Source organism: Lissotriton helveticus, chromosome 7, assembly GCF_964261635.1.
Source record: "Lissotriton helveticus chromosome 7, aLisHel1.1, whole genome shotgun sequence".
NCBI lineage: Eukaryota > Metazoa > Chordata > Amphibia > Caudata > Salamandridae > Lissotriton > Lissotriton helveticus.
In genome coordinates, this window is record NC_136068.1 from 714,134,345 (window position 1) to 714,162,233 (window position 27,889).

Genomic DNA, 27,889 nt, shown 5'->3' on the forward strand with positions numbered 1-27,889 from the left:
GAGAAAGTAATCTATGTGCAATGTTCCAAATCTGTGAACAACTTTGAGGCCTAAGACAGATCAAAATGATTGATCCTGCATGGTTATGATCTTCCGGTTCTCCCTTTGCCTGTTCTTTGGTCAATGAAAACATATCACTTCCCTATAACCTGGCCTGCTCATGAACCTCCAAACAATTGGATCCAAGTTAAGGACCAACGAAGACTTGTGGGTTGAATCAACACATTGTGTTGATAGTTTCTGTGTTTATTAGCTGAATAGCCCAAAAGTGAGAATATGAAATTCGACCAAAGCAACTAATTTGATTGACTGATGTCATACTGGCAAATAACGCTGAATTTAACCACAGGTGGATTTTCCTGCAGTTTCCCAGAATCTGTCCTAAACCCAAAATGAGCGAATCTGTAGCCTTTGTCACAGCGGCTTTGAAACTCAGAACTCAACTGTGCTGATCGTTTACTGTGTTTTTCCGCTTAGACTCACATAGGTCTAGTTATTGGATACAGACAGCGTATTAGCTATATAAAAAGTGACCAAACATACAAATTAAAAAAACAGTAATTATTCACAGTTGACTTCAGAGATTGTTATTTTTCCCATCTTCATCTTTCTCTTTGGTTTGTGATATTGTGAGACTCTCCTGAATGTCATTGAGTTCTACCTTTGTCCTGGAGGAGAAGAAAAAAACAGGTGTAAAATTGGAAATATAATTTGAACAATAATAATGATCTATGCTGTATTTGGGTAAAATGTATTGCTAGATTGGCGTTTCAAGAATCCTTTGGGAAAAGGGAAAGATTTTACAAAATATTTTGTACTATATTCTCTAATGGTACCATGATTTGCCTGATTTGAGAGTAAACTCACAATCAGATAGACACTCAAGCAAAATTTCATCCACTGTTATTGTCGACACAATTTATTAACAACGCTGTCTCGCATATAGAGGAGTTCCTGTTCTATTATATCTGAATTAATTATGGTCAGTCTAGAATCCAGCTGTCGTAGATATATTGTCAAAGCACTACATTTGCTCTACTCAATGAAAATGTAACCTAAAGTTCATTCCTGATGCACAAGCCAGTCTGTGTCAAAGCACCTACACAGCTGAACAAACAGGTATACATCATGATCAGCGTTACACAAAAAAATGTAAGTAACCAAATAACAAGGAAATGACGTTTGTCAAATGTTCACTTCACCAGTGAATATTTCCAGAGATGTTGCAGAAACACTGAGGCCTATTCATAATGATATGCTCAGCCATAAACATATTTTTACAGCCAAAAATACCACCTTCACACCGGCCACAAATTCACAAAAGGATTCCTGATGGTTGACTATTTAACTTCAGTGCTCCTCAGCCTGTCCAAGTAAGCGCAAATTTCATTACTTACTTTTCCCTGTTGAAAACCACAAATTCTTTTTCCACGCAGTCGAGATGCTCCTGGAGGTGGCCATTCTTCAAGGTACACATCAAAGGGAGACATCAAAACAAGTACATTAATGCAGTTAATCAGGAGCAATGTACCTTAGAACACAGTAAAATTGTTAGCCCCAAGGGCCACATGTGTGTGTCATGAGCTTTGAGGGGTCTATCTATTGCAGACTGTACAATAAACAGATTGCTGGGACCTAATTTATCATGGGCAATTCTTAAATGAATCCACCAATGAGTTCAAACCTAGATATCCAAAGCCTCCCTGACTAAAATGTGTGCATGTCTTTGTCATCAATAACTTAAACTTGGTCTAATTGAAAGTACCTATAACAGACACACAAGAAGTGTATATATATGTTTGATCCTTGACCCGCACCACGCATTTATCAAGACTCCTAATGGTCAACGAAAGACTAACACCCATCTTCAACACTTCCATTGACTAAGCCGCATTCCTGTACACTTGGTAACATACCGCCGTCTTGTCCCTGCTCAAGAACCCATCTGCTGACCCAGCCATGCTTTCCAGCTACAGATCCATCTCTCTACCATCATATTTGGCAACGGTCTTAGAAAAACTAATCAACCATCTCCCTCCTACCATATCTGGTACGGTCTTTAGGAAACTAATCAAGCGACACCTCAGCGATCACCTCAGCAACCACCAGCTCTTTGATGCCATGCAGTCTGGATTCAGGCCCAACTACAGTACAGAAACAGTACTCATTACTGCCACTGCAACATCTACATGATCCTTAACAGAGGAGGCACTGCAGCCTTCATTCTCCTGGACTTCATTGCAGCACTTGACACAGTCTTACACCCCATCCTCATCAGGCACCTGCATGAGACTGGAATCCTTGGACCCATTCTCAGCTGGATGTGCTCCTTTTTAACAGAGAGAACACAAGCTATCAGCCTAGCACCTTACTCCTTGGAAGTCCACAAACTCATCTGCGAAGTGCCTTGAGGTTCATCGCCCAGCTCCAACCTCTTCAACATAGTCATGATTCCCCTGTATAAAGTCATCTGCTCACACAACATCAACAATCTTTCTTATAAAGACAACATAACTCATATTCTCCCTCTCAGAAAAGACCCCAGCACAAGAAACAAGTTCACTGCCTGCATGACCGAAGTCTCTAACTGAATGAAAGCAAACTGTCTCACACTCAACACTGGCAAGACAGAAGTACTGATCATCTGCAAAAACACCTCACCATGGGAATCCAACTGGTGGCTGGCTGAACTCAGACCTGCACCCAGAAACCATGCCAGGAACCTTGGGATAATCATGGTCAGCAAACTGAACGTGATCGCACAAGTCAACGCCATCACAGCATCCTGATTTCAGACTCTGAAGATGCTGAGGAAGATTTTCAAATGGCTCCCAAACAACACAAGAAAAACAGTCACTCACTCTGTAGTCACCAGCAAGGTAGACTATGAAACAATCTCTACACTGGGATCGACAAGCAACTCATTAGAAGACTACAAACCATCCATAACTCGGACCCCAGACTAATCCTCAACCTCCCACACATAACTCTCATCACACTTCAGGCAGCTCCACTGGCTCCCAATACACAAATGCACTCTCTTCAAACTCCTCATATACACATTGAAGGCACTACACAACTTAGGCCCCACCTACCTAGACAGTTTCATCTCGTTCCACCAACCACTCAGACAGCTCCGCTCCACAGAACTCCCACTCAAACACATCCCACGCGTAAACAGAACCACATCAGGAGGACGGGTGTTCTTTTACTTCGATCCTAATATATAGCATGGCCTCCCACTCCACATCAAAGCATCCTCTTCTCTTCTTGAATTCCGCAAGAATCTGAAGACCTGGCTTCCAGTTAACCAACTTACTATAGGTAGGGCTAGGCACATACACCTGCTCAGAGCCAGAATACGATCACAGATGATAGTGTGAGTTACAAATACACATAACACAAAATAACATTTAACGATGGAGAAGAAAGGCATTTAAGTGCTGTGCATTTTTAAACAAATGAACACATACAAATATTTAGCAAATTGATTCTGTGAGATTATTTTGTTCTCTGCGGCCTCAGCTCAGAAGTCCTGCAATTTGCCGCTGTTCGCCCATGGTTTTTTGCATCCATTCCTCATAACCTCAAATTGTGTTAATGGAGAATTATGGAGAATGGAGGAAAGTCCTAAATAAGGATGGCAATACTTGGTGCACTGCACTATATCTAGTTGCCCGAAGTGACGCACAATACATTGACACACACCACAACATTGACAATACTACTTCAACATTAATAAGTGTACAGTTGGTAAGGGTGAGTGTCAGTCATTGTGAAGAGTTACGTGTTAAGTGTAGTATTAGGGTTAGGTTTATGGTTAGGTAATTATTAAGCATAGGGTTAGGGACTTAGGATAAGATTTAGGGTTACAATTATAGTTGGCATCAGCGTAAGTGTTATGATTAAAGTTAGGGTTAGTTTTAAGGTTATGCTTAGGTCTAAGGAGGGGATTAGATTTGGGTTTAGAATTAGGGTAAAAACGAATGTGTATATGAGGTCTATGGTGGAATGATGGGGAGTGTTAGGTTATAGTGTTATATACAGATTTAGCTTTAGGTCTATGCTTAAAGTCAGATTCAGAGCATGTGGTAGTGTGTAAGGTATGTTTAGGGATAGCAATAAAGTTAGTGTACCAAAGGTCCAAAGATGTAGTGGTATAATGTAGTGGCTAAGTACATTATGTACTACGTCATCCATGTAGCCGTAATTTGATGTAGTCACTTTTATTACAGAGTGGCTGTAGCCACTCTGTAGTTTTAGTCAGGATTCCCAAGTATAGAAATTCGTCTGACTTTTTCTCACTAATAACTTTGCCCCCTTTTGACGAATCTCCACTACACTTTCCAGACCTATAGCTTTTTCTACATTGGCAGAGATGGAAAGTTTTGTGGTGATGTGTCAAGGGGCTGCAAAGATAAAAGGGGGGTCCCAGTGCATTTTCCATAGACTGTTGTATCAGACGTGGCATGAAAATGGCTGAAAAGATTTCCATGAAATTTGATTGGGTTATGCATTATGGTGTGCACATGATCCTTTGGGGGGGCTACAGGTAAGTAGGGTAAGTATCATCTGTTGTCACAATACATTCACAAAGTTTTGCAGTACTTCACAGTACTTCAAAGTACTTTACAAAACTACTGCAGTACATATCAATGACAAGACATTATGTGATTGTCTAATGACTGCCTTTACAAAAGTTAAAGGCAGCCATGTTGTTTTAAGCATTTTTTGGCTGTGTTCTGGGTTACGGCCTTAGATGTATGTAAGTATTAGGTTTTATATTTTTTACCTGCCTATTAATACTTTATTAAAGTAGTAATAGGTAAGGAAAATTATTTATAAGTTTATGGTTTTTTTAAATGTACGGAGTACCGAGGTACTTCCATTTAACTTTTTCATTTGTTTCGCACCAAGAGCCATTTGTTAATGCGTATGTATTAGCATGATTGGACTATAGAAATGATGGGAATTTACAGTGCCCCTTGTCCCTGGCTAGCACAAAATGTTGCACCTCAGTTACAGTGCTTTAACTATGTAATTCTCTTTTAACATTATCTGCACTGGTCCCTTGTGATCTTCTATGGCTGACAAATGTGCTTCACAATGTTTCTTCCAAATCTGCAGAATTTTGGACCTTGTTATTGCAACAACAGTTATTGATCTCAGGTTAGATGTCCTACCTTTTAGGTCCTTAAAGTTCATGCATCTAATCAGACGCATGTGTTTTCCAGCTTACGTCAGCTTGAGGATTATTCTGGAGGATAGAATACACAGTTCCATCTATCTTTACACTCTCCACAAAAGTGCTTATGCTCAATACTCATTGTACTCTGCCTTCTCGCCTCACTCACTGCACCAAACTTTTCTCAAACAGCCCAAGCTCCTACCTACAACCTTCCAACCAAACACCTGAAAGAAGTCCATGTACTGGATGAAAAACGGAGTGATTTTTGATATTGTTGGGGTTGTGTAACACTATTTAAATGATACATATGAAGTGCAACGTATTAAATAATTGAAAAGCGATTTATGTCTCACAAAGGGCATGGAAAGCTCTATATAAATGCCAATACAATTCAAAGTTGCAAGATGTGACTTTAGCTTCAACCAGACTAAAACTAAATACCGATGGGAAGGTTAAGTGCAGTTTTGCCGGGGCGTCTGCGTGTTGCAAGGCCACACAAAACACAACATTTATGTAGTTTGCACAAGTACCGAACAAAATGAAGTTGTGCCATGCACGTGCGAACATTAGTAGATTTACCCACGCATTCCCCTACTAAGGTCCCACTGTAATATAAATGTTTTTCCACATAACTTCATTCTATGGAGTATGGGAGATTGGGTGTTCCGGATTTGCCATGGCAGTGTCATATTTTCACCATCTGTCCGGGCAAATTTCAATACATTCAGCATGGCCTGGTTTTTAAAGAGAGTCCGCCGAACACAAACAGAGGACATTTTTCTTATTGTCCAATGCAGGATTAGCTACCAGTCTGCCATAAAACAATTTAACTAACACAGGTGGTTTTGTGCGTAAAAACTGCATTACATTTCCCATTAGTGGCAGTGCATAATTATCTAGATCAGGGGTCTTCAAACTGGGGCGGACCTTAATTAATCTGGGTAGGGGAGTCCAGTCCATGACCAAGAGAAGCATCATGCTGGTAACAGAGCTTTGTTTAAGTAAAACAAATGAGTGGCAGTAACCACTCATTAATGGGCCATCACTAACATCTTTTGACATGTATATCCTGGCTGAGAGCGGGTGTCAAATGGGAAGGGACTCCAGATATTTCTGACCTCTCTCCTTCCCCCCTTTTCTGATAATCACAAAAGTTTGAAGACCACTGATCTAGCCTTTCTAAGTCAGTCAGTGGATGTGTAAACTTTGAAATGTCAGGTTTTTTCCCTTTTCAAAATCTGGTCACCAAATACTGATGGATTCTTAGGCAAGTTGTCGTTGTTAAATATGTTGAAGTCATTTATGGTAGAGTAACTTTTAAGTAAAAAATTCAAACATGAAATTAAATAAAGCTGTAAATCAATTGGAGCTTTTTATGTCAATGCGCTCGATGAGTCAAATAGTAAGCACCGGCAGCTGCCACAGAATCTCTTTCCCGCCATTTTTCACAAACCATATCTGTCACGTCGTGACATTCAAATAAGGACAGACGCTTAATCTATGCTTTATGTTGCTGAGCTTTATTCATACATCTGCCCCAGTCCCTGTCCCTACTCTATCTGCCTCTTTCCTGTCCTCGCTCCTCCTCTTCCCCTCACCCCCTAGCTCCACCCATGCCCAACCACTAGAATGCTTCACGATCTCACATCTCCCCCTTTGTTAACAAAACAAACAAAATTAACGTCCAACATTTGTATAGTTCCTCCGTCAGCCACATGAGTCTGTAGGTTGCTCGTTGAAGCTATGAAGATGCCAGTCCATTTCCTTGGTGTGGCTTTCTGGTGTTTTGATAAGAGTCTCATTGATTACAGGAGCACATCTTTGAACTTGTAAAATGTCTCTTGTGGTCTTCTTGTTCCCAGGCTCATGACGGTTTTTCATAGGATCATGTACCGACCACTCATCTTCAGTCTCCGAGTCAATCATGATAGCCTCTTGTAAGAGGGCTGTGAAGGGTTCATCGTGAGGGTAACAGTTTTGCTTCCTTGATGGCTCTTGTTTGATTGATACACGATTTGCTTAATGAGTGGAGGTTGCTCCGGTCCTCTTCCAACGATCCATATGTCGTTGTACTTCCCTCGATCTTATCTGGTCGAAGGCAGCATTGTCTTGCGGTTCGACGTCAGGCATCCCAGACAGTGATGCACTGTTTGGAGAGAGAAGTTTGGTTTGGTTCGGAGACTCGGTTGCTGCCTCTGGTTGGTTCACCCACTCCCACTCGCAACTGGGATTGTGGAATCCTTTAACTGTCTGAGCAGGTGCATGGTCTCCTCCCATCTGAGGAGGATTTGTCTCCGTTACCGCGTCAAGTTTCTTCTGTGGGGTGACTGGGCAGACTTGTCTTGCCCAGTGCGTAGTGTCCTTTCTATCCGTTTTTATTCGAGAGATCCTTTGAGTCAGCCTCGCTGACCCCATTCGTGATGATGGTATATTCTTTATGTCAGGAGGTGTCTGCGACTGACGTGACAGGTTGTCTTGTGCGGTGATAGAGGATTCAAAGACGTTAGTTTGAGATAGGTTGACCTTGATGGGGAGAAGGTCCTTTGGATCTATGGCATGTTCGAGTGATTGATGCCATGGCCGTTGTTGGGCCCATAACTCGGTCTACTCGAAAGATCGGACAGACATGCTTTCTGACTCAGAGGAGTCTTGTGTCAAATCCCAGGAGCGGACAGACATGCTTTCTACCTCAGAGACTTCCTTTGTCGATTTTCTCCGAGGACGTTCTAGTGGGCGGGTCTGGACCGATAGATCTTTGACATGAATAGGCCAGGACGAACTGCTCTTCACATCGGAGTTATCTTTAGGATGTTTCTCCAAGTACTTCCCCTGAAGTGTCTGTGGTGTCCTTTCACTGGAAAGGTTGCCCGCCACCCGCGTGTTTGTTTCTCATGTTTGATCCCAGGGTGTTTCATGTCTGCTTCGCTCGCCCGCTGGTAATAACGTCCTCTCAGTTTCCCCATTGTCGCGGCTGCCATGGAGGCGTTTATCATCCCTATTTCGGTGTCTGAGTGAATCAGTCAGTCTTATGCTATTGACTTCTTCTTCCCACTTGTCTTGTGTAGTGGCGTCTGTGCTGCAGGTGTGAAGTGTTCTGCTGCTTGATGCTTCCTCACACTCATATCCCGAGTTTGTTAGGCAGTGTGGTATTTGGGAGTGGTTGTGTATCAACTTCCACTGTTGACTTGACTGGTCCATTCTTTCATAGTCTCTCTTTCTTGCTCGTTTGTTGGGCAGGCGATCTGCCCCACTTGACACGTTATTGTCTTCAGAATAGTTTGTGCCATGCTTTGAATGACTCCTTGACGTTGAATACTTCTTTGAGGTTGAGTATTCTATGTCCCTTTGTCTCTCCCTCTGTTTGGTTCTATTTACTTCCTGGACTGTGTTCCCAGGCATGGGTGATGTCTCTGTCCTGGTATACTCGGTTCTTGCATTAAGGTGCAATTTGTTTGGTCTGTCTCTTGCTTTGATCCGCACTCCAACATCAGCCTTCCTGATAATTTCTTTTAGTGACCAATGCCCTCGAAGAATCTTGTGCTTCGTGCTAGAACTTGAACATCCTTCAATTATCCGGAGCCGAACTGCTTCCTCATTTGTAAGTGTGTTGAAATGGCAATACTGTACCAGACTTTGCAGCCGGATGATGAAGCTTGGCAATGTTTCTCCTGGTTCCTGCCGTGCTTTGTTGAACGCAATGCGATCATAATCCACATCCGCTTGTGCATGGAAATGTGAACGTGACTTCTCTTGGAGTCTTTCATAGGTCTCTGCGTCCTTCTCAGAAAATGTGTTGATCAAACGTCGGCCTTCATGACCCACCAGCTGGAGAAGTAACATTAGACATTCTTCCGTCTCTTCGTTCACCAATTGCGTCAAGAAACTCCTCCAGTGATTCTAACCACCGATTCCATTTGGGACTCAAACTCTGGGTGTCAGTCTGTGTCACTGGGGGTGGTATTCCAATGCAGGGATTGGACCTCTGTGTTGCTTTTCCCACCTCCATGAGAGATGAAGATTATGTTCTGTTACAGTCACAGGACTGTTCACTTTGCTCCCCGTCTTCTTTGCAGACTCGCTTCTGGATCATTTGATTTCTTAGCTTCTCTTGCTGTTGATCATTTATCTTCCCGTGGTGCTGAAAGTTTACTTTGGTACTTGCCTTTTGCTCGGGCTTGCTTATACTGGACACGTGCGTTTGCTTATGCTTGTTGTGCTGTAAATCTGGCCTTTGCCAGTGCTTGTTGCTAACGGTCACTTTTGTTCATTCCACTTTCGTTGCTTGTATCAGTGCTTGTTCGTTTACCTTTGCCAATGCTTGCTCCTTTGCAGTTACCAGTGTTTGGTCTTTTATATTTACCAATACTTGTTGCTTTACGTATACCACTGCTTGTTGTCTCGCATTTGCCAATGCTTGTTGCACTATTCCTCTTTTGTCTTTCTCAATGCTTGTTTTCTTAGACTGCTTCTTGCATTTGCATGTTCTTGTTTGTCGTTGTCTTTGCTTGTGCTTGTTTTCTTAGACTGCTTCTTGCATTTGCATGTGCTTGTTGCGTCGCTGTAACTTTCCCTTGTCAATGTTTGTTTCCTTCTTGTGGCCTTTCCACTTGTGTTTGCCAGTGTTTGTTTCTTTACATTTGCCAATGCTTGCTTCCTTATGGTTGCCAATGCTTGTTTTCTTGTGTCTGCCAATGCTTGTTTCTTATGATCGCCAATGCTTGTTTCTTTATGTTTGCCAATGTTTGTTACTAAACTCGGCTCGCCTGACCTCAAAGTGGCCGCTCTGGATCCCTGACAGGGGATTGGAGCAGACTGCCTGACTTCAAGATGGCCGTCGTAGGGAAAGTCTCACTCCCCACGAGATTTGGGATACATTCAGTCTCCAGCTCACCGAGTCACACCAGACACTCACCGGGAGCTTCTTTCACGGCCAGCAGGTCTTCTCCAGCGTAGCCCACGATCTTTGGCCACTTTCCACGCTTCAGGTAGGCCAGGGATAAACTCCTGACTTCTTTCTTTTGCCCACGTGCCGTCTCTCACGCATTGGGGGTGAGCCCCGATGTCGGCAAAATCGGCGCTTCTCTTCCGGCGCCTCCACAGGGGTCCCTCGCTTCTCTGGACACTCCTCACTCCTCAGGGCGCTTCAGGAGAGATGGGGTGGGCTCCCAGTCTCCTCTTTGACGTCAAACCCTCCAGGGGTGCTCATGGTGCACTCGCGCTGTTTTGGCGCGAACCAGCGCTCTCAGGGCTGTAACTGCAGCGCTCCGCCACGCTGGTCAAGCGGGGGCTCTACGCGATCACCTGATCGTGGGGCTGCTTATTTACCGCTGGCCTCAGTCCATGGGCGGCGGCTTCGTGGGGCACATGGGTCGCGACGGCGACCACGTCCTTGCTGGTGCCCGGGACAGGGCTTCTTCCTTGTTCTGCAGGGGATGGCAGGTCACCTCATCCCACCCTCGTCGCCAGTTGTCACGTCGTGACATTCAAATAAGGACAGACGCTTAATCTATGCTTTATGTTGCTGAGCTTTATTCATACATCTGCCCCAGTCCTTGTCCCTACTCTATCTGCCTCTTTCCTGTCCTCGCTCCTCCTCTTCCCCTCACCCCCTAGCTCCACCCATGCCCAACCACTAGAATGCTTCACGATCTCACAATATCTACCCAGGTAGGATTAATGCGACTGGGCAGCTGATTTAGGCGGTTACAGAAGGCATCCCTCCTGAGCTCACTCACTCAGCCTGATGCGGAGGCTGGAGGAGCCTGAAGCCAGTACCACGGTGACAGGCTCACCTGCGCCATCACTTCAGATCAGCAGCAGAAGCGCGCGCGCGCAGCCTGGAGCAGAGCCAAGCGTTTAAGATCAAGCTCCGTCTGGAAAGTTCTCTTCGGCTAAGTCTCCTTGTCGACAGCTTCATTCACCTGACAGACGGTGCTTCGTTCGGCCAGCGCGAGCTGCTCTCCCGTTACTCAGCGCCACGCGCTGCAACCGAGTGTGACAGGGACTTCCGCTGAACCACTGCCGGGGGGCGGTAAACTGACAGAAGAATTTCAAAGAAGCAAACCAGGGCTCTGTTTCACTGTCACTGCCACCTAGCCCCTTCACCTCCAGCAGCTGTGAGTGTCACTGCGTGAGCGTGCACACAGCAGGCGACAGGGCCAGGCAAAACTCCTTCAACAATATATTTAGTCCTTTCCTGCGCATGCTGGAGGCTCTGAACGTCCATGACCGTGCATTTTTGTGTGTGTGTGTGTATGAGATGAGTGCATCTATCACACTGAGTACATACTTGACAGCTCTTCAATAATGTGTGCATACTATATACCTGACTGATTTGTTGTGTGTCCATCTTTTATTCATTGTGCTGTATCTATACAACATATCTCTTCAGCCATATTAGGTGCATGTTGGATACCTAATTGATCATACCGTATGTACAGGGGACGCACAACTTTTCATATGGTGTGCATGTTGGGTATCTCAATCATAATACTGTATACACACTAGTTACCTACTCATTCATACTGTGTGCACACTAGATAGCATGGACGCACACTGTCTGCATGCTAGACACCTTGTCAATCAATGATTCACCTGATGATTATATTGATGCACACTAGGTACTCCATTGATCACACTGTGCAGAGTGGCTTTCTTGAAGCACATTTTTCGTGAATGCTTGGTGCCTCATTGATGACACTTTGTGCAATCTTCATTGTTGATTAATAGCGGGCGCTTAGAGGAGTTTAGAAGGGCCACCCTCAGTACTAATGGGGTTAGACCTCAAGTCGCTTTTGCGTCCAAGGATAGACATGCTGCAAGCTGGGGGTTGGTGGAGGAGCTGTTGTTGATTCAAAGGACATCCGCCTGTGGATGGAGCCAACTTTGTCACTGAAAGTCAGATATGTATTTTTCGGACTTGTCAAAATTCATATAGATTTGGAGACATTTTTGGACTGGTGTGCATGTTCGTGAAAACACATCAGCATTGATTGTAATCTCCTGCACTGTGACAAAGGCCCGCCGTTTTTGTTTAGTAAACGACCATGATACCCCACTTCTTCCTCTCACCTGTAGACTGTTTAGGGCAAGCATAAGGCCTTCTGTTTCCTACAGATCCTTCAGAACACCTAACGTTGGTGGGTGTACTGTAAATCTGGCACTGGGTTTCACAGTCTCACTCGTGGACAGTCTCAACTGCCCAATGACTTTAATGAAGTTTTAAAGAACGAAGAAACCTTAAGGTGCACACACAACAACCGGCCTACAGAATGCTCATTTATTTGATAAGTGTTTGGGGGTCTGCGACATGTTATGCCGTTTAACAGAGGGCCCCTTTTACGTGTTCACCTGTCAAGCAAGACCAGGCTCTGTTGTTCCTTTCCACTCGACAGACAGGTGTAAGAATGGTTCTTTAGTTCCTACTATGATGAGCGAACAGGAATAACCTGTGGCTTAAACTCTCTATTTTTCTACATCAAGTTGAGCAGCTTGTGATTTATTCGCTGTTCCTACAGCACTGGCAGTTGCTTCCTCTTTCCTTTGCTTGATAGTAACTTTATTTGCTGCTTCTGCTTCACATTTTCTGCTCCCTTTTACTGACAGGGACAACTCTGTTTTTCGGTGCAGTGCGTCCATACGGATTTAAATATCCTGCCCCATCCTGTTTCATGGTCAGCTGCTTCGCCCCCAGGGTAAACGCTTGTGCCGCAACCTATCTATATGCAGCGTGATGTATATCGCCTACATGTCCCAAAATGCAATGTTTTGGAGAAGGTGTAATAGCGGGGGAGGATTGGCACCAAGATATAAACAAACCCTCAAGTCCGTGTACCTCCCGAAAGTCCATGCCTCCTCGAGTCCCCTGGACCGCATCAACCCCCAAACCATAGCGATCTGTATGGCGGGGGCAAGGTAGTGTATCCACCTCGCCCAACGTGCAGTCGAATGACGGCAACACCGTCCCAACTCCTCCCAGGCCGGGAGGAGGGCCAAGGAAAATCCAGTACCCTGGAAACCGAAGAAAAGCCACCGAGGCAGAAACCAGCAAGTCCATGGCCAACTTGGGGATACGGGGGCCTCCTAGGCGCGATGCTGGCAATCGCGCTACAAATTGTCCAAACACTCATCCCGAAAAAGAAGAGGCCACAGACGAGGAAACAAGAAGGCATTTTATTCCGAAACTCATGACATGGCAAATGCATTTCGGCATCTTCTTTTTGCCTTCTTCAGTGCCAGAGGTGTTGTGAGGATGCAGGCACCAAATGACGGATTTAAATATCCCTCCCCATCCTGTTTCATGGTCAGCTGCTCCGCCCCCAAGGTAAACGCTTGTGCCGCAACCTTTCTATATGCAGCGTGATGTATATTGCCTACATGTCCCAAAATGCAATGCTTTGGAGATGGTGTAATAGCGGGGGAGGATTGGCACCAAGATATAAACAAACCCTCAAGTCAGTATACCTCCTGAAAGTCCATGCCTCCTCGAGTCCCCTGGACCGCATCAACCCCAAACCATAGGGATCTGTAAGGCGGGGGCAAGGTAGTGTATCCACCTCGCCCAACGTGCAGTCGAATGACAGCAATACTGCCCCAACTCCTCCCAGGCCTGGATGTGGGCCAAGGAAAATCCAGTACCCTGGAAACCGAAGGAAATCCGCCGAGGCAGAAACCAGCAAGTCCATGGCCAACTTGGAGATGTGGGGGCCTCTAAGGCGCGATGCTGGCAATCGCGTTACAAATTGTCCAAGCACTCCTCCCCAAAAAAAATATATATATGCAGAATTAAGGTGAATCATTATGACCCGGCCCAGCAGTGACTTCTATCACCATGGTAATGCCCGATGACGTACTGTGGACTGTTCCAAGCATAATGATTAATAGCCACCCGATGAAATGATGTGTGCATGTCAGTTTGGCCATTTCATTTTCTACGGCCAACTTGACAGGCCACTTCAGCTCTCCTCAACCTATGCTCTACAAGTGAGCTGAGGGAACACCAACACAGCCTCCTAGTCCCTATGTGAGTGCCGTGTCTGCCTGCCCTATCCAATCCGGGTGCTTATGTCATGCTGTTCACTAACACAAACAATATGAAAGCAGCATCAGGATTGGTTTATTTGGCGGGCGACATTATTGCGCTTCTCCCAGACTCCCCTGCCACTCTGTACTGGATAGTGTTCTCCCTGAGCTGCCTTTCACCTGGGACATGGCTCCATCTGCAGAGGCATAGTGCTTCTTTCAGCCATTCCCTTAAGCACACTCTCCCTGCCCCCACCCAAAAGAAGAAAATAACCGTCAGAGTAAAGCATGAGAGGATGTGATTGAAAATCGCAGCTGTGCAAATGGTGAGTGTTTCCACTGTTTTGGAATGCAGAGAAGGGGGGGGGGGGAGTACAGCGGTTAAGGGCCATATGTATCAACATTCCGTTTTGCGATTCCTAAATAGCGATTTTTAAGGAATCGCTATTTAGAAATCGCAAATGGTATGTATGTAGGAAATCGCTTCTTTTTAGCGATTCCTTAAAATTCCTTAATTGCGATTAGCAAATTGCTAATCGCAATTAAGGAATAATTTCCCATTCATTTCTATGGGCCAGGAAGCCCATAGGAATAAAGGGGAAATTTGCGATTCGCAATTTGCTAATCGCAAATTGTGATTATTTTCAAGGGTGCAGGGGTGTCTTAAGAACACCCTGCTGCACCCTGAAAATGACATGTGTGCGCATATGGCGCACATACATGCCCTGAGGGCATGTATGTGCGTCACATGGCACCTTCTGATGTTTAAAAAATGCTTTTTTAAAACAATTCGCAAATTTGCGATTCCTTAATGGCATTTTGCAATGTTTTTTTCCTTGATACATTGCATTTAAGGAATCGCAAAATTTGCAATTCCTTAAATGCAACCGTAAAATAAGGAATGGCAAATTTAGCGATTCCTTATTTTGCACCAAAAATGTTTCATACATACCATTTAGCGAAAATGGGTTCGCAAACGCCGGAATTCTGCAAATTTCGGCGTTTGCGAACCCATTTTGGTTTGATACATATGGCCCTAGTTCGGTATGATTCGCTAAAGGAGTAAGTAAAAATGTCATTTTATGTTTCACCATTTTTTAACTTCACCAGCCGCCACTTAATGTTTCTCTCAAAGTGTAATCACAAACGCAGCTCTGGACTCACAACATTACACTACTGACATGTATAGAGCGTGCCCCACTGCTCCTCCTCTCGTGTGGGGAGTACGTCATGCCAGTCAACCCCGTGCCACTGTCACCGAGGGACTTCTAAACATTCCCTGAGAACTTACGAAGACTGCACCTCTTCAACCCCTTCTCTGCGTCATTGGGTGACTCAGCCGGCCACAGCAGGCCTGCTCACATGCCCTAAGGGCTAAGGCCACGATTTTTCTACTCAGTCTTACAACCTCTGAGAACTCCTGAAGCGAGCATATTTTTAGTCAAGGCTCTGAGTGTTTGTTTACCTAGTCATCGCATGCCCCGTGCACGCTTACATGCGCTACAGTTATTTTTGGCTTAATTTCTGTTGCTCTCATACAACAGGTGGCTTTTAAGGCAAGAACACTTACGCTCAATCTCTTCCAGGTCAGAGGTCAATGAACGAAGGGTTTGAGAAACTATACCCTATGAATATCTTTTTCACTAAATTGGAGTGCCTTCGTTATATTTATTTTCGACAATCACTTGAACTGAACACGAAAGGTGGTGATGGGTGTGGATAAATTACACTGAAAATTTACGGAATCTGCGAATGGTGTCTTTGATGGCAACATTTCGTCACTTTGTCAATCTCCTTAGGTGGGTAAAATATTGTACAGTAGCCTTGTGCTTGTTAATGTGAATGCATGCATGTTAGCACATTTTGAATCAAATAGTTATATATTAATTGTTTCTCCACGTCTTTTCCACTTTTATTGAAATTTTAAAGGTTTGTGGCCTTAAAATGTTTTTTAAAACATTGGAAGAGTATTGACATTAACGTTTTCTGGCGACATCAAAAACAATGGGCCAAATGCCGATTGTTTTCTAAATGTCCCCAGCACCCCAAGATGGCACTATAGAAACATATTACACATGTTATCTTTTATGTATTTTTTATATTGCATGTTTATTTGGAGGGGAGGGCAGCTTAAAAAGGATGTTTTCTTCAAAGTGCAGCTAACAATAGGCACCGACTGGATTTAAAGTTTGTTTATCAGTCCTGAATAATTTGCTGATAACACAATGGACAATAGTGAGGGCCAGGGGTTTTATGTGATTCTGTGTATGCAGCATTTACCACATAATTATGGAATTACCGCATCTGCCACATGATTTACCACTTTATTGGTACATTTTGCAGATGGTACAATAAATGTAATTTCTAGATAAAATCATTGAAAGTAATAGTACCAGAGAATGTGCCACATACTTTTTTCTCCATGCCACATAATCCAAATGCAGTTGATGATGGCAATGTTCTGCAATCTGATTTGATGAATTGTCATTATGACAATAAAACCCATTTTTTCAAAGGGAACCCTGAAATCTTTTAGATATTTCATGGCTCCCAGTAAAATATTTGGGTTTTCATACTACTGCATTTGCTGTAATAATAGCATCCAAATATTGATATGAAATTCACACATTTTGAGAAATGTTTGATTGCTGAAATATGCAAGTTCTCTGACACTTGCAATTGTGGGAAATGGTGTGCATTCCCAGATACAAAATGGGGACTGTGTGCTCATAAATTTCAGAACATTTTCAAATTTACTTTAGGGTAGGTGCATTCTTGGCAAATTTTCTTACAACTTTTCCAAACCTTTATAATCATATTTAACTCCTCTAACGTTTGTCATTGTGCGCATTTCCCCCCGTGAAATTGATTCCACTATGAACAATTAGAAAAATTTTAGGGGAGCATGACATTTGTGTTATTTTCTTTTGTTTAAATTAGCATTAGCAAGAATTTGAATAATGACTTGAAATTACATGGTTTTTTTCAAAACTGCCAGTGTGAAATGTCCTCACATCCATTTTGTATGCATATTGCGGTAAAAAATAAGAGCAACATGAGTAGTGTGAGATTATCGAAATTACACAGATTATGCCCTGATGAAAGAAAGTTCACCAGGTCTACAAATTGTGCAGAATTTAGGAATTTAAAAATAGTGAAAATATTTATTGAATAAATTGTTCAGCCAATTACTTTCTTGAAAAACTCATATGTAATGGACAAAACACATGAGCTTCTAGCTTGTAAGTCTAACCAGACAAGATATTTATACATTTTAACTCTTTGATGCCAACTCACTACTATATTATTAAAATAATAATATCTCAAATAACTACTGAATGGATTTACACGGACTCAAAAGGCAATCTTTCTAAGTAAAGTTCTAATTTAATTTAAACTTTAGTGTAAATTCACCCAGTGAAGTTTGCTGTAACTCCGAGCAATATTACCAAACAGGAATACAATTGAAATGCAGCCTTGCTGAAATAAGATGGACGGCACATCATTTCCTTGTGTCTGGCAGATTAAACTTTGGCTATATTGAGCAAGTGCATTACATGTTGGTCTTCACTGAAATTACAGAAGGCTATAAACCTATCAAGGGAATGCAGTGGACACTCACCTGGGCATGGGAGCGACTCTTCCCTGTGTCCTTAACTTTCTTGGCAAGTCGCTTCTTCTTCTTGTGGAGAGGCTTGGACTCCAAGATCATTTCCTCAAGCTCAAATGTTGGGTCACAGTTCAGACGGCCCTTCTGAAGAGTAAAGGTCAGACTGTCAGCTAGTTGCAATTTGATTCTCTACCAACATCTAAGATATGGAGGCTAAGTCCAGGCCAATTACTTAGATGGTAGACTATGGTTTAATACCACTATCCTTTATGAACCTAGGCAAACACCATTATTCATTTCTGATTATTTCAATATCAAGAGCTGGCTTCAATCATATCCACGTGAATTAATATAGTGTTTCATTCATCACACTGTTATGTTCTGTGTTGTTACTCAGGGTGTACTTCGGGAACCAACCCTGTTGTATTTGTCATGTGTGCAATAATTCAAGGCTTTGGTAATTTAGGAAGTAACACATGCACTTCCATAGTCACTTGTGGCCGCTTGTCCTTCAATCTTCCAGTTGCAGCTCAGGCATATTGTGCTCTTATTGTTGAACCAGAAGCTGTTGTACAGTTACAGTGTTATCTGTGCCTGCTTTTGTCCTCTGTTGAGATCTGATCACAACAGAAGGCAATGCGTAGGGTAGTACAACATTTTTCTTCCTCCTTTTTCCCTTTTTGGAATGTCTCTGTCTTCCTGTGGGTCAAACTCTGATCATGAAAGGCCGTTGTTTGCAGGTGGTGGAACCCACCACTCATTTTACAAGAAAGGGCCTTTCATCATCAGAGTTTGACCCACAGGAGTCCAGTGATATGCTGAAAAGGGAAAAAGGAGGAAGAAAAATACAGGAAAACAGTGATAAAACGAGAAAGCCGAATGAAAAAGAACCAGCAAGGGTGAGATAGGAGTCCAAGCGATGGGCGGTGGAAGAAAAATGCAGTTTTAGGCCTGGATTACGAGTTTGGCGGCCTTCCTGTAGGACCGCCAACGGGGCGGTCTCAGGAAGACTGCCAAGTCCGCAGTGAACATGCCCACCGAATTCCGAGTTCAATCCAGGGGTGGCGGTGCGGCAGCAGTAGTGTCATGGCAGCGGGTACGTTTGGCTCAGAGGAGAGCCTAAACAGCATATCACAGCCGTGCACCTTTTGAGGGGAAGGGGTCACATCCTGTGCCCTCTGTTGTGGGCTTGTTTCCATGCCTTTCCAACAAGCACTTCATGGTGGGGTCCCTCTAATTTTTAGATGCTTGGTGGAAAGGCAGGTCGGAATCTGCTTGGCGGTGATGGCATTGGCCCCACTGCAATTTCTGCCTGCTTTCCTACCGCAGCAGGATCCTGCATCCTGGTGGTGGCAGCGGTTTTGTGGCAGTCCCACCGCCACCATGGTAATATGGCAGTAGGACCGCCGTAGTGGTGGCAGTCGGACCGCCATCATGAGTGTGCGGTCCTAATGCAGCCGTACTTGTAATAAGGCCTTTAGTATTCAGCAACACCTGTGTTCGGCAAACCGAACATTTGGCATGTCTAGGGATGGACTCCTCAAAAGTACGTTTGTATCCTGCACCTATTTTTTAAAATATAAATTAGGCAAAGGCCATGGATATTCATTGCCAGCCACATTGGGGCTGCGGCCGTGAAGTTGTAGCGTCAGTACGCTTGTATCTGTTATCTAGCTTTACTTGGAGAACCCTGGAGTGGACTCTAGCCCCGCTTAAGCTAAACATGGAGTTAGAAAGTGATGAGGACACAAGGATGTGCCACACACTATGTCAGCTATGAAATATTGTACAGAGAAGCTGGCAGACACATGCTGCAAGTAGATTTGTGGCGACGTTGCTAGTTGGCGGCTTGCTCTCTTCTCACTTGGTCTTCCTCTCATCATCCCTTGACCCACTCAACCCCTCATCAAGTCAAGAGAAAGGATGACCTAAACATTTCCACTGCAATCAATGCCAGCATCCAACACACAAGACATAATCCCTCTGTAGCCCCACAGTTGCACGCAAGGTATACTAAATCCTCTTCCACACCTGGTGTGGAAGAGGGATAAAGTAACATAGAAACAAGAGGTTCAGGCATCAGACCCATGGCCAGAGGTGTTAGGACAACCTCTGGAAAGAGATGATGGGTCTAATCGTTGGCCCTGTCACAATAGAGAGGGAAAGATGCATTCTGCATTAAGGCATACAGGCTATGCTGCTGCAGTTTTTGCTTCATGTTTCTAGTAGTGTGTTCTGCAATAACTCACATAATCAAAAGATTTTGCTTTGATATATGTTCTCCGTTGAAGAAGATATGCACCTCCGTCACCTCCTTAGATTCCTACGTAAAGGGGAAACAACGACCTTCCCTTTTGCCTTCGCGTGGCAGTTCATGCACAGATGGCACCTCTCTTCCCAACGCCCAGAGTGAGCCCCGGAGGCAGTGCTCAGAGCCCTTTATCTGGAGCCTTTGATTTCATCCCAGGAATAGACCATCTGCCACCATGACAGGATCTACATGCCAGCCACGTATGGTTGATGGACAAGGATATTACGAAGGGCATGCATGCAGGGTGAAGATGTTTTTGAAGTAAGGCACACATTCAAGTCTCACTTCGCCTTTCCAGAACGCAGGGAGTATACTAGTGAGTATACTAGTGTTTGCCCTGTAGCCCTGTATCGGTATTCCTGTTAGGGATCAGTTTCCCATTCTTGATTGTTGTTTTCCTTGTGCTGAAGATGCCCCCCGCACCGCCCCGATAATGCCCAATTGATGGAGGTGATCTGTGTTCTGCCAGCAATATTGAGTGTATTTCACAGGTCTTATCATAGACGCAATGAAAACAGAAAACAACTGAAGGTCCACCAGAGGTGCTCCGTAAACTATACTAGAAACTTCTGCAAAAATAGCACATCTATACCAGGGCACCACTGTTTTGTCCTGCATACTCCGATTTCCCAGAATTTCTGGCACACTGTATACAGGCATGCAAAATGCTTATAGCAAAATATGCATGTTCAACATTCCACACAGCCCATCATTCAGTCCTCATTGAAATTATCGAGAACTGAAAGGAAAATGGTGAAATGCAGTTACCACACTTCCTGCTTTCTTCCCCTGGGCCGTTTTATATCCGGAATCCGACTTTTGAAGTTTGCAACAGGGGATAATGGTGGTCCACCTCATACTGAAATCAAACATTTACCTATTCCATCATTTCCGGGTACAAATTCCTTCAGCCGATACCTGGAAGGTTTTCCGGGGAGAAGGGGAAGAGTGTGTAGGGAATTCTACAAGTCAACAATGCAAAATACCCATCTGACAATCTAAAATCGAGCACAAATGCTGTCAAGGATAGGTCATGAAAGCTCATCTTGCTTTGAAAGCAGCCCCCAACCCTGCAGCTCATCAGAATAATGCCAAAGTGGCACAGTAAGTGCTGCCCTGTGGCAATCATTGTGCAGCATTCGGCTTTAGGAGTAGGTGTCTCTGCCTAAAGTCATTTGCTTTGCTTCCCATTGGCCTGCTGGGCCATTTTGGGCACAACGCATGAACCCCCACTGCATTCGGTCAGCATCTTTATGCGGTAAGAGGTAAGACCTTCGAGAAAAATATCAGTAAGTCAACTTCCAAGAGCCAAGAAAAGGTACTTGACAAGCTAATGACAGACAAGTGCACAGAATGCCAGCGTGATTTCAGCCCCCCACCATGTGCCCACACCTTAACCGTCATTTCAAGATTAAAAAAACATTAAGCTGGCTTCAAGAACTGGTGCATCTAGTGGTAGAGATAATTCTTCAACTAAACATTGCAACCTGGGAAGCCGCCAAAGAAAATCTTTGATGAATTGGCCCTTCAACATGTCTTTGCTTGTTCCTCTTAATAGCGTTTTCCTTACCGTTGGAGTGAATGCTGGGACTATACTCTTCTCTAAAACAGCATCCCAGTTCACGTCAGCGAGGTAGGGAAAGTCTTGAATGTCAGTCAACTTGGAAAAACGCTCTTCGGGGTTGGGATCCAGCAGCTGGCAATGGAGAGAAGAACACAAAGCGCTTATTAAGGACACCTTCATAGACAAGGGAGCAGGTTAATAAAAAATCTACGAAGTTTTTGCAAGTTGACCACGTAAATATGCCATGAGGAGTCTGAGGCAGGCGAGGAGAGTTATTTTTAAGTTGCTTTCTAACTCCAATGGCACATAAACCATTTCCCTTCTCTTTTATGCAAACAAGATACTCTTTACCCACTTCTTCTTTCTAATAGAGTTACATAAAGGTGGTGTACACTAATATTCCATAGGTTCTGAAAAAAACATCATTGTAATTGCCTTCTATGAAGCGGAGTCCAAGCGTTCTGGTATTTCTGCGTTTAGAGTCACAGGGTATGAGAATACCACACCCAGGTCCAATTTTTCATGGTGTGGAAACACACCGAGCTAAAGTGCATGCAGTTCTAGTAAAGGGTTTGTGGCAGAGGCACAGATCTGTCCCCACCAATCACCACCACCAGCATGCAACAGTGTCCCCCACTGACCTAGAGGCTGGCTTTCCCTCAACACTCTCCAAGGCAAACCACTAACAGTGGTCACCTGGCCCTCATTGACACCATTATCAGAGCAGTTGGTAAGTTGGAATAGGGATATGCATGTGGAAAAAGATCTAGGTATTTCAGATCTGCATGGGTATTCGCAATTTCAGGGACTCAAACTGGAAATAGCATGGTGCAGGGGAATACATACCGATCTGAACCAATGATTCCAGCCCTGTTAATCAGCCCTGGCCCCTGCACCAAGCAACTCATACTTGGGCAGGCCCTTATGGAGTGGGTGAAGTTTAACAAAAAAAGTAGAGGGTTAAAAAATCTTTCCATAGTTGGTTATGAAGGATAAAAAAGCTATCAAAATGAATATTTTATGGGAAGAATCTGCAGTACTAAATATGCTTTGGCAGGCAATTCCACCGGAAGGCAAAGTTCTGCTATGGTGAAAATTGTGATATTTGTCACCAATGGAAACTTCTCAGATTTATAATTTCACACATTCTTAGTTTCAAATCAACATGGTATCATTTCTATTTTTGTATCACTTTGTTAATTTTCAAACCTGAATTTTCCCAAATATTTTGTCTACGGCTAGCTCTGTAGCTCAGTGGTAGCTGCTGAGCCACAAAGAGAATATTACAACGAATCTGTTATGTATTGGAGTTGGCAGTGCAGTGGGCTGCACTAGCTACAGTGGCCAGTGGCACATAGAGGAATGTCATAGACTGGCATTTTTACATCAGTAGTATCAAAATGGCACTCAGAGTTTGCCACTAGCCAGTGTCTGAAATGGAATCCGCACCCAGTCTCTAGGCACAGAGAATAATATTGTTTTAGTTTAAAATGTGACAGAGGAACCCTGGGCTACCACAGAGTAACACTGTAAGTAAGAGTCCTTCAAAATGCATCATCTTTGAATTGTAGTCTTCACTTTCCTACAGAGAGAACATTGTTTAATTGCTAACAGGGAATTCTGCACAATATCCAAACTCCTGTTTACCCATACAATAAAGGAAAGTTTAGACACATTGTAAAAAAGTAGAAATGGCATTCAGGAGACTCAGGGCTTATCAGTTGTCATTAATAATATTATGTATCTTTAACGCTTAAGACCATACAGACATAGATGAACAAGAACATGTTCTGCTTACATGTCACGACAAAAACCCTGATTGTAGGAACCTTAAGAGCTGAAGGATAGCTCGGTTGTGAACATCTCACTCAAAGAATGTAGGACAAGAACGTTCTCACCGTAAGACTTGTGTAAGTTTGTGAGTCAGTTACCTGTGGATACACTTTTCTTTGATGCCCCAATCACACATCAATCAGATATCATGTTTATAATCTAGTCATCAATTACTCCTATATAAGACTTCGGCCATGCCCTTTTAAAATACATTAATGGCTTCCCTTTGAGAAAGATTCAAACAGCCCAAAAGGCTTCTTCCAGAGTCATCTTAAATGCTGCATGTGCTTCCTCAAGCTTCCTTCCCACTACCACTGCCATTTCAAAGTTCTGGCCTTGAGATGCATATCCCTGCACATCAGGGCCTTCAAATAGGTAGCCAGTCTTGCAATCCTTACTAAATATAGGCCCAAGGCCATGGCAGTAATCTAGCCTGGACTTAATTGTACCTTTGGGGTACATATCTTCTTCCTCAGGTTGCAGCTGGTGTCCGGCCACAACACAATTCTTCTGCAACTTCCTTCTTAAGTACTCAAAAGAAATGCAGATATTCCACTTTTTCACAAAACAGTTGTGAGGATAGCAGTGTTGTTTTACCTATTTCCTACCCCCTCTTGATTTTGATTCACAATGAATGACACCTTGAGATGTATGTAATTTGTTATACACTACAAACTACCAAAATAGTTAACAGAAATAAATAATGACGTCCTAAAAACAATCTTGCTACCATTCAGTTAGCAATAATAAAACGTTTTTATTAGTATGTAGGATCACAGTTAAATTGTGCGTTAAGTTTTGTAGATTTAGACAGGCGCGGTTCGTCCATTGGGGCGTGGGGGCGTAGAACCCCCTGCCCGACGCCGCCCGCAGCTCCCTCATGACAATCATGTCAATGAATCAACATGACGTCAGACCGCCGGGCGGGCGTCATGTTGATTCATTGAGATCGTACAGGCGGCAACACAAGTACGTATGCGTGGGGACGGAGGGTGAATTTTTACCCGTGCCCACGCATGCGCACTTGTGTTTTTGCGGCGTTGCGCATGCGCATTAGGAGCCCTAATGGGCGTGCTGCGGGCGAGAGGGTACCTGTGCCCCTGGCGCCAGGATTGGCCAGGGGCGCTGTGAGCCTGTGACGTATGGGGAGCAGAGCCCAGAGGTGGCGCGGACCGGGACCGGCAGCAAGGTAAGAGTGCGTGTTTTTCTTTTCTTTTAAAGTGTTTGGTGCGAGCGTGCGTGTATGCATGAATGTTTGGTGGAGAGTGTTGTGAATGGATGTGTTTGTGTGTATGCGTGTGTGAATACATTTCTTTGAGTGTTGTGTATGTGGGGGGGGGGGTCGCCGCCGCCGGCCTGAGTGGCCTGGGGCCCCCACTTGCAGATCAGTTTGCGCCTCACCACTGTAAAATGTCACCAGCCGCCCCTGGATTTAGATACATTTTTGTGAGTTAAGTTTTTGGATTTAGATTTTTATTGCATTATGTTTGGATTCATTTTTGAAGTTTTGGTTAACTGAATTCATATTAAAGTTACTTTACATTTTTTGCAGTTCTTTAATTTAGGTTAACTATTTTCTGTTTCAATGATTTGCCTATTTTCGTTTCTTTTGAAGATGCTGGGTAATATTGGGATTTTGGGGGGGATCTTTGTACACCTCAGTATTAATTTTGAGGATGGCTCAGTCACGAAACTCTTTTTTGAACATCAGTCCACTAAACTGGCTAGGTGTTAGCAGCTCGTGCATCTTAGTGTGCAAACCAAAATGGGAGCTGGTAGCAAAAATTCCTTGAGATAGTCCTCCAACACTCATTGGTGTTTGTGTTGTTTTGTCATTGTTTGTAATGTATCTGTACACTTATAGGTAATATGCATGATGGTGCTGGTGGTATGGCTGCTCACCTAACTGGTTGTGGTTAATAGTGTGAAATGGAATCATCAGTATGTTGAATTTTTGTGACATCTGTTTTGGCTCATAGTTGTCTGTTTATATGCAGCCAAAGATGGGAGTGATACTTCTTTATAAGGTTCAACTGAAATATGGATAACATACATGCCCCTGATTTGTGCCACACAGGCCAGATAGCCACATGCACCTTTTCACTATCTTATTTAAAAAAAAATCCACACATATAAAAATGCATGCTGTAGCATAAGACAAACCCTTCTCCTTTGGGCAGTAGGAACCGAGACCCCCATGGCATGCAGCAGGTTGACTGACTCGTGGAGAGTAGCGGAGTACAGAGGTTTTCATCTAGAAGCGACTGGATCACGTTGAAGGTAGACATCTCTTATTTTACAACATACTTCACTAGAACAGAATCGCGTGAGTCAGACCTATAACTTAGTATTTTTTGTATGTTTTCGTCTGCTTATAGGTAGAGGAGTTTTTGGAGACAACACTGTTGCTAACTCATATATAGAAGAAAGAATACCTTTTTGATAGGTAAGATGGAGGATTTGCTCTCTGTGTTTTATATAACGATATAAACATGAGTAGTCATATGTTTAGAGCTGGGCACTTAATGAGTATTTAATTTTTACGCAGACCATGGAGGCTTACCATGGATGAAACTTTTTATGAGAACAGCTTGGGTTTTCTTTCGATACGGTGCATCTGACTGGTAGGTTCACTTTTTTTTATCCATGGTGAACACTTGTTGTAAAGTATGAGAGAGACACACGCCTATATTATGTTGTTACTTTTTCAGAATATTTACAACTCAAGGTCTTGGAATGGATAGACTTTGACAGATTGCCTTGAAAGCTTAGAGGTACCTTTTTAATTCATTTTTTCATTAACTTAGGAGGAGATTTTAGTGCACACATTTTTTTATCTAACCTCACTATATAGGATTTGGACGGCTTTTGGAGGTTTTTGGCCGAACTGATGTTTTGGTGAACACTGAACACGAGTTCTACTTTCCGTGTATTTTTTCACTTCTTTCACTCTTTTCACGTATCCAGTTAACCACACTTGACACTTAGTGATATTAGAAGGAATGCAAACCCTGAGGTGTGGTGGAGGGGACAACATACAAACCGTGGATGTTTGTTACAATGTACAAAATTATTCTTTTTGTTGTAGATACGGAAACTGAACTATCCCGAGGAACTTCTATTTTTTCAAGAGCCATTACAACCCCTGCTGAAGGGTTCAGTGTGAACCCGAAATGCATTGGGTTTCATTATTTAATTTTCATGATTTATTTTTTCAAGTGTAAAATGTCATATTTCAATATCTATGCTTTAAGTAGTATGAACTTGTTTTACTTTATTGTGTTTGAGAATTACACTTTAAGCACATACAACGATATACACAGAATATTTGAATAAACATTTGTTTAAAACAAAAAGAAAAAGAGTATAGGCCTTTGGCCGGAGAGTTGTGCGTAGCCTAGCCCTTGGTCTCCAGGGGCTCACTTCATTCATGCAGCAGGTTCCGCCATGCTAGGAATACTAACTTGTTGAGGCATAACATGTACAGTCAGATTTCTATGTTTGCATGGTTAGACTCTGTGCCAATTGTAAGTTAAAATATGACTTTACTCCTTGCTCTAGTGGAAGGAACATATTAAAGGTCACAATAATCAACGTCGCAAAAGTTGGTCATGTGAATGGAAAGTTATTGGGAATTTCCAGATGGTGCTGTGAAGTCTTCACAGCATTCTTTACAATGTTCTAAAATGTTTACACTCCCTGACCTTGTTGTAGCTGCTCAATTATCCCTGCTGCCCTAGAATCAGTTGTCTCATGATACTTCTCTAGGGTGCCTCATCAAATACTGCAGCACTTTGCTCTGCCTCTTGCACACTATCAGGACCTGCCTAGGTGCCGAGGTTGGAAACCAGGGCTCATGTTTGCTTTGGAGAAGTGTCAGGTTGGTGTGTGAACCAGTTGTTGGGTAAGCATTAGGGCAGTAATTCAGGCACTGTTTTCCCTTTTCCTTTACTATGTAGGGTTCATGTGCTCGGGAGGTAGGAGCTGCCCCTGACATTTAAGCGATGGAACCTACTGTGACTCAAAATTGTAGGATCATCTTTATTGAATTCAGTAGCTACCATCACCAAAGTAACATCCAAAGTAACCCCTACTTCCTTCCCACCTATCTCAGACAGGTTTGGAGACAGAGGACACATTTGTGTGGGTATTTGACAGAAGTGACACTGAAAGTCAGAACAAGCAACGCATAGTTAAATTAGGACACAAAACAGCTCAATGTAGGCCTCTCCATGTCCTCTAGTGCAGCGTCAAGCAAAATTATCCTGGACCTTAGCGAATTGATTTTCACTTGTGTAAAAGTCATTGCCAATTGAATAGAATTTCGAAAGAAGTATCGCAATGTTTTTCTCTCCATCTCTC

The 27,889-nt window shown here is 43.4% G+C and overlaps 1 protein-coding gene across 1 annotated transcript in view; it reads right to left on the bottom strand.

Moving 5' to 3' along the window:
- Nucleotides 1-577: 577 nt before the first annotated feature.
- The window catches only part of STK32A (serine/threonine kinase 32A), a 574,428-nt gene continuing 547,116 nt past the window's right edge, over nucleotides 578-27,889 (bottom strand). The window contains exons 7-10 of the mRNA XM_078650656.1: nucleotides 21,701-21,826; nucleotides 17,832-17,963; nucleotides 1,398-1,462; nucleotides 578-668 (exon numbers count right to left, since the gene is read on the bottom strand). Coding sequence (XP_078506782.1) covers nucleotides 578-668; nucleotides 1,398-1,462; nucleotides 17,832-17,963; nucleotides 21,701-21,826 — 414 coding nt within the window. The remainder of the gene's footprint in view (nucleotides 669-1,397; nucleotides 1,463-17,831; nucleotides 17,964-21,700; nucleotides 21,827-27,889) is intronic.